Genomic DNA, 6,918 nt, shown 5'->3' with positions numbered 1-6,918 from the left:
CCAGCTAGTTTTTTTGTATTTTTTAGTAGAGACGGGGTTTCACCGTGTTAGCCAGGATGGTCTTGATCTCCTGCCCTTGTGATCCGCCCGCCTCGGCCTCCCAAAGTGCTGGGATTACAGGCTTGAGCCACCACGCCCGGCCTGAAAAAGTTACTTCTAACCCAGTATGAGGAAAAAGGGCTATGGAGTCCACGGTATAAGTTTGCACCATGAAACTTTCAGGCTAAATAGGACGGTATAAATTTAGTGTTTTAAGAATGATACCTGGAACCAGACTGCCAGCTTCAAATCCTTGTTCCGCCACTTACAAAGTTTTATGATTTAGGGCAAATTTCTTCACCTTTCTGTGATGTTCCCTTTCCTGTAAAATTGAAATAATAATATTACCAACCACATGCCCCAACTGGGAATAAATGAGAAAATGTCTCTAAGAACCTAGCACAGTGTCTGGAGCATAATAAAGGCCCCATTATGTTACTATAGGGACATGGTGGGCAGGAGACAAGCAGGACGCCTCGCCGGGTGAGGACCCACGCACTGATGTGGAACTCAGCCTGTGATCTACACACACACGGGGATCAGGTTTGTGTGTGTGCCCAGCTGCGGGCAAGGCTGAGTGGAGCCCTGCATTGTGGACACTGGTGGGGGACTGAGGCAGCAGGGCTAGGAGAGTCAGCGAAGGGCAGAGCCAGCATCAGCACCACGACTCTGAGACTCCCCTCCCTGTATTCTGGCTGTGTCCAGATGTGCATGTGCGTGTGTGTGTCTGCGCCTGCACGTGGCGGGGGAGGCTGAGGAGGGGGAGTCTTTGTGTGTTGATGTCGTTTTCTGTAAGTCGGCCAAGACCTGGGTCTGTTTAGGATTGCTCTGGGATGTCGGGCATCTTTGCAAGTTCATACCCAGAGAACCATGAACCTGGGAGGGGGAGAAGTGAGGCCTAAGCCAGGAGAACATTGCTCACAAGGGATCTAGGACAGAGTGCTAATGATTCTGGCACACGGCAGGCACGGGAGAAGGAGAAGTGCAGGGTGACGGTTACAAGGCAGCTGCCTACCACCCGACTTGGCGACAAAGCCCTAGAGCATGTTTCTTAACCTTTCTGAGATCAACCTCTGACCTGTTTGTAGGGAGGCAATATTATTAAAAAATCCTCCTAAAGCCAGGGTCCCTGGTGCCCTAGGTAGTAATCTGTGCCCTGTAGGAAGTGACCCAGAAGTGTCCTGGTTTCCCCACTGATGTCAGCAATCATGGATGACTAGGGCCAGGCCCTGTTCTTGGCAAGTCTCAAGGTGGGAAGACAGGACAGGGTCAGACAGGATTCAGAATGGCCGTATAAAGGGAACGGAGCCAGCCTTGCTGTAATTGCTCAGAGGCTTTTAGGAAGCTGGGGCTGTGTCTGTTACAGCTTAGGGCTCTGTTCATGTATGAAAAAATATTGTTTCTAGTTACTGAAACTGCAAAAAATAAATATGGAGGGCTTCAGTTCAGAGCTGTAAACAAGATACACAATCCTGCCATTGCAGATTTTACATTTCAGTGGAGGAGATGCTAAGCCGCTAGCTCCATGGTAACTTAATTAGTTAGCAGGAGGGCGAAGAAGAGGTATTGGGGGTATAACAGTGCACAAGCAGGCATCTGACGTAAGACAGGGAGGCTTCCCTGGGAGAAGCAACATGTCAGTGAACAGGTCCCCCTGGGCATTCCAGCAGGAGGAACACTAAATAACTGAGCACCGGGCAGGCTGGGAGACAGCAGCCCAGACCAAGGACACAGCGAACATGAAGGCTGTGTGGGGAGGAGGGGAGAGGAGTTCAGGAACCAAACTGCAGTGAGGCAAGGATCCAGAGCAAGGGGAAGTGGGACACGGGATGGGCAGGAGATGTGGTTTCTGCCAGAAAGCATGGGGATGTTCCTAAAGGGCGTTAGGCAGGAGAGTCACCCAGTCAAACCTGCACTTCAGGAGCTGGGAGAACTGGGACAAGAGTCAGGAAGCCCAGTGGAGATGAAGAAAAGGGGACGGAGCCGAGAGCCACTGGGAGGGAAAGCACCAAGGCTGGTGCTGGGTGAGTCATGCAGTGGGAGGCTGGGAGGGGGGAAGAAGGGGAACGGAGCTCAGCCAACCTGCCAGGGGTGCTCTCAGTGGGAGGGCCTGAGGTGGCCTGAGCCAGGCTGCGGAGGATTAGAGGATGCGCAGAGTGCAAGGCGGAGCAATGTGCGCACACACATACACGCACAGGCACATACACACACACACACATGCACACGGCTAGAGGATGTGTGCAGCAAGGTTGGAGGGTGGCAGGTAAGCGTTGTGTGAGGACTGGGAACAGCCCCCAAGGTCCGTGACTTGGAGCAGAGGGAGCTGAGTAAGCAGCCATTCTCCCTACCGTGGGGCTGCCTTCACTGACAGCTCAGGCAGATCAGCAGGAATGCCTGAAGCCATCATGGCTCTTGCAGTACTGAGAGCAGACGGGCTGGGGGGTGGGAGTAGTGAGAAGGTGGAGGCCCGTCAAAGCCAGGTCCCAGACCGTACTGCTCAGGAATGAGGTGGCCTCACATGGCCTTGTGGCCCTTTAAGTACAGCAGCAGCAGGTGGGGGTGACACCCCAAGGGACCCCGTGAAATGGTGTGTCCCTGAGTGAAGATTGGTTCAGCCAGCCACCGCCTCATCCATCCACCTATGTATTCCAAGCTCATGCCCAGTGCCGAACTAGGTACCAGGGCCGGGGGAATGAGCAAGGATGTGCTGCCCTCAGGAACTCAGCCTGTTCAGGTCCAGTGTGGGGACCCAGGAGCTGACACAGCACACTGAGCTCCAGCCCACAGTGAGGGCCCCAGCAGGGAGGTGTGCCATTCCCACTGCATTCTGCAGCCCCCGACTCACTCTCCTCTTGAGGTCTCCTGCCAGGAACTGCCACCACTGTGTTCCTACTTTCCCATGGAAAACATCATCTCCAACTAAAAGATGTCATGAAGCCAGATTGGGTCTGGCTCCCTGATCACAGCTCTCCTCACCTTGCCCTGCTCTGGTCCCCTGTCCAAGGATCTAACCCGCGGGGCCGGCTCCATCCACCACCGGAGGGCTCAAGGGAAATAAGCAGGGTGGGGCTGCAGTCTCCCCTGGGTCCCAAGTGGGACCAGACCTGACCCACTGCCCACCTCCACCCCTCTGCTTTCCTCACTGACCCCTATGAGCCAAGCTCACCCCCACCTCGCTGCCTCTTCTCTCCAAGCCCTGGCCACGCAGTGCCTGGGGAGGCTGACAGCTCTGGATCGCACCAGTGGGCTCCCTCCCCGCAGGGCCTCAGTTTTACAATGGTTTGTTCCTTCCTCTACCTTTGAGTGAAGCTCTTGCCAAGCTTCCCATGCCACAGGTCTCGGAGTTCCAGAACACCTCCCCTCCCCTCAGGTCCGGGGCTCTCCTGGCGCCCCGCATCCCTTGCTGGTCTCCCTCTCCCTGAGTGTGCCATCTGCATCCACGGGACCTTGACTGACAACACTCTTAAGGCACCCTCGACTCAATCTTTAAACCTCTACTAGAGTGGAGGAAAATTGGGATTTGACCACCACTTAAATTGAGGGGTAGTTCTTCACTGTAGGAAAGTGTTCACATAACTGCAGGTACCCCTGGTGGTGAGGTGTGGCCTGACTCCCACAACCGGGTGGCATTTAAGACCAAGAAGGAGGCTGGGTGAGGAGGCTCATGCCTGTAAATCCAGCACTTTGAGAGCCTGAGGAGGGTGGATCACTTGAGCCCAGGAGTTTGAGGCTGCAGTGCAGTGAGCTATGATCATCACTGCAGTCTCTCCTGGGCAACAGAGTGAGATGCTCTTTCCAAAAAAAAGAGACCAAGAAGGAGGGATGTCTGTTTATTTACAGCGCACCCTTTGCGCCAGGCCCTTATGTTCATGACCTTACCCAACTGCACAATCTTGCAAGGTAGTTTACATCATCTCCGCTTTACAGTTCAAGAAACGAAGGCTCAGATTCATAGTCCCTGAATAGTCCCTCATAGTCCCTGAGTTCATCAAGTAGTGATTACAGTAGAATCTAAGCTATTTAATTCCAAAGCCTGTGATTTTTCTGGCCTTGAGCTATAGATCCAAAGGCTCCAACAGGGCCCTCCAGACTCAATGGCAGGGTGGTGTCTGCACAAGCTGGAAGAGTCCTTGTGATGAGCCCATCAGGAGCGGCCCGGGTTGAGCATCACCCTCCACATCTGCAGCAGAGAGTCCCGGCGGGTGGTGTAGGGTAAATGTTTGATGCGGAACCAGTGTCTGGGGATGATGTTCCCGCTGGGTGTATACAGCTTCTCCCCCTCCTTGCCCAAGAGACTGCGCAGGGCCACATTGCCCGACAGAAGCTTCTCATAGAACTCCACTCCACCGCAGGCATAGGCTGCAGAGAGGGAGGCCGTGCGGCGGTCCAGCCAGGACTCCAGGGCATGAGTGAGAGAATCCTTGGAGAAGGCGTAGACCACAAAGCCTGCCACTGCAGCCACCAAGTTGAAGGCAGCCCGTAAATTCATGGGGCCTCCATAGAGCCCCAGGGTGTACTTGGCACCCACGCCCAGTGCCCAGGTCCCTGCCAGGCAAGCTGGGGCCAGCAGGGCCTGCAGGGCAGTGGTACTGCTTTCCAGGTACACCACTTCCCTGGCCAAGGCGAACTTCTGGGCTTCATGGGACAGGGTCAGGGCAGCTCTCAGACGGGCTCCTGCTGGGCTCCGCCAGTCCACTCTTTGCCCATGTATGACCACGGGATGGTCAGTGCTCATCACTAGGTCCCCCAAGAAACTGGCAGGGATGCCCACCACAGCCCCAGCAGGGAATCTTGGGAAGCCTGCACTCACGGGCTGGAAGGTGAAGGTGGTGAAGGGCTTGTAGCAATGGCCTGAAGGAACACCTATGTCCTGTAGCACCTCTTGGAAGAGGCTCTGCAGCTGTGGAGGGAGCGGGGCTGGCTGGCCCTGAGGCCAGTACTGGTAGAGCCATTGGACCACGGGATCCGGGAAGAGGTGGTACGAGATTTGAACTCCAAACAGGCCTGCACAGGAACCCACCAAAAGGCCTGTCCTGTGTCTCTGCACAAATGCTGCGGTCCGCCACAGGGGACCTGCCATGAGTGTGGTCACCGTGGACAATCTGGGTCAAGAAAAACAGAAGTCAGCCAGTTTCCCTGAGTCAGCCTGCAGACTGAACATCCTCCAGGGGCCATACCCCCTTTTTAAACCGAAGTAACACAGTATAGTGGTGAAGAGCGTGGGCTCTACAGCCAGAGCGCCTGTGTTCAAATCCCAGCCCCGTCTCTGTGCATCATTTTCCCATCTGCCAAACAGGTGTGTCGTAATGGCCAACCTCTAGGGTGGCTGTGATGAGCACATGAATAAACATACATAAGATATTTAGCGTCTGGCTCAGAAGCAGGTATTCCTTATAACGGCTGTAATGACTTTTATTCCCATCGCTGGGTGCAGCACTCCAACTGCCTCATCCCACTCATCCCATGGGAAAGCCCTATGATTACTAATTTATAAGCAAAACGTGTTCAATTTATTGAGTGCTTACCGTATGCTAGACTCAGTGCTGAGCACTCTAACAGTTGAACCCTTACAACCCCATGACCAATCACTACAGCTACCCCTATTTCAAAGCTGTGAAAACAACTGGCCAAAATCCTAAGCTAGTAAAATGACAGTGTTATGGGCTGAACTGTGTCTCCTCCTCCCCAATTCATATATTCAAGTCCTAACCCCCAGTACCTCAGACTGTGGCTGTATTTGGAGACAGGGTCTTTAAGGAGGTAATTAAGATAAAATGAGGCCATCAGTATGGATCCTAATCCAATTTGACTGGTGTACTTATAAGAAGAGACTGGGATGCAAACAGGCACAGCGGGAAGATGATGTGAGGATCCAGGGAAAAGGCTACCACCTACAAGCCAAGAAGGGAGGTCTCAGAAGACACCAACCCTGTTAACACCTTGGTCTTGAACTTCCAGCCTCCACAACTCCCAGAGGATAAATTTCTGCTGGTTGGGCCACCCAGTCTGTGGTACTTTGGCATGGCAGCTCTAGCAGACTAACACAGGCAGAGTATTTGAGCACACGCTGTCACGTGTTCACAGCAAACTTTCTGTTTTAGAAAACTCGTTATGCTAAATTACAAACATATACCAAAGTAGACAAAATAGTACATCCATCAACTTCAATCCCATCAACTCAAGGCCAATCTTGTTTCATTTCTCTTACCACTCACGCCTCCGTCCAACTGGTTTATTTTGAAACATCCCCGGGCATCCTATCCTTTCATCCTTGAATATGTCAGTAAAAATTCACAATTCTTTGATTGAAACTTACTGTATTCCATGTCCGTGAAAAGTGCTTAATAAGCAACGAATGAGCTGCCGCAAACAAAAACGCAGGGTACAGCTTGGCCTATCTTAATCAAGAACTCCTATAAGAATCATTATCATTCGGGCTTTTTTTTTTCCCAATGCCGGAAAGTGAGGCTAAGAAAGGAAGGGTCCGGGCCAAAGTCCAACGTCCCGAGCGAGGACCACTGCGTTGCGGGGTCGGCCTAGGAGACAGTACCAACCAAGCAGCCCGCCCGTGGCTGGGCGAGGAGGGGCTGCAGGAGCCCCGCAGAGGGGTCCTCGCTACGCTTCCACCCTGGGCCCCCTAGGTTACTCCATAGTCTGAACGCGCTACCGGGTCGCATCAGGCCGGAAAAGGGTCCCTCCCGCTTGCCCGTGCGCTCACCTCCTCTGCTGCCGCCCGGAACGCCTAAATGTGCGCGCGGCAAGGCGGCCGCAAAGCATGCCGGCCCGGAGCCTGGGGGCGGGGACTTCGGGAGGCGGAGCTCGCCGGCCCGGGGTCCTGCGGCGGGGACTTCAGGGGGCGGAGCTCGCTCGACGGGTCTG

General features: G+C 54.0%; 1 protein-coding gene across 3 annotated transcripts; it reads right to left on the bottom strand.

Annotated features, from left to right (window-relative positions):
* Positions 1-3,853: 3,853 nt before the first annotated feature.
* On the bottom strand, positions 3,854-6,819 carry TMEM177 (transmembrane protein 177). Of its 3 annotated transcripts, none has more exons than XM_011941632.1 (2): positions 6,356-6,819; positions 3,854-5,141 (listed from the first exon to the last, which is right to left on the bottom strand). In XM_011941632.1, exon 2 carries the CDS (start codon positions 5,117-5,119, stop codon positions 4,184-4,186), a length of 936 nt encoding a protein of 311 aa, XP_011797022.1. In that variant the 5' UTR covers positions 5,120-5,141; positions 6,356-6,819; the 3' UTR covers positions 3,854-4,183. The 3 variants fall into 3 exon arrangements, with proteins under 3 accessions (XP_011797022.1, XP_011797020.1, XP_011797021.1); XM_011941630.1 differs by having other exon boundaries at positions 6,707-6,819; XM_011941631.1 differs by having other exon boundaries at positions 6,758-6,813.
* Positions 6,820-6,918: the final 99 nt, after the last annotated feature.

The sequence above is a fragment of the Colobus angolensis genome, unplaced genomic scaffold, assembly GCF_000951035.1.
Source record: "Colobus angolensis palliatus isolate OR3802 unplaced genomic scaffold, Cang.pa_1.0 Scaffold20, whole genome shotgun sequence".
Lineage (NCBI taxonomy): Eukaryota > Metazoa > Chordata > Mammalia > Primates > Cercopithecidae > Colobus > Colobus angolensis.
This window is presented reverse-complemented; position numbering and strand designations above follow the sequence as displayed.

Excerpts from the sequence above, each read along its gene's own strand:
- TMEM177 (XM_011941632.1), bottom strand. The coding sequence starts at position 5,119 with ATGGCAGGTCCCCTGTGGCGGACCGCAGCATTTGTGCAGAGACACAGG.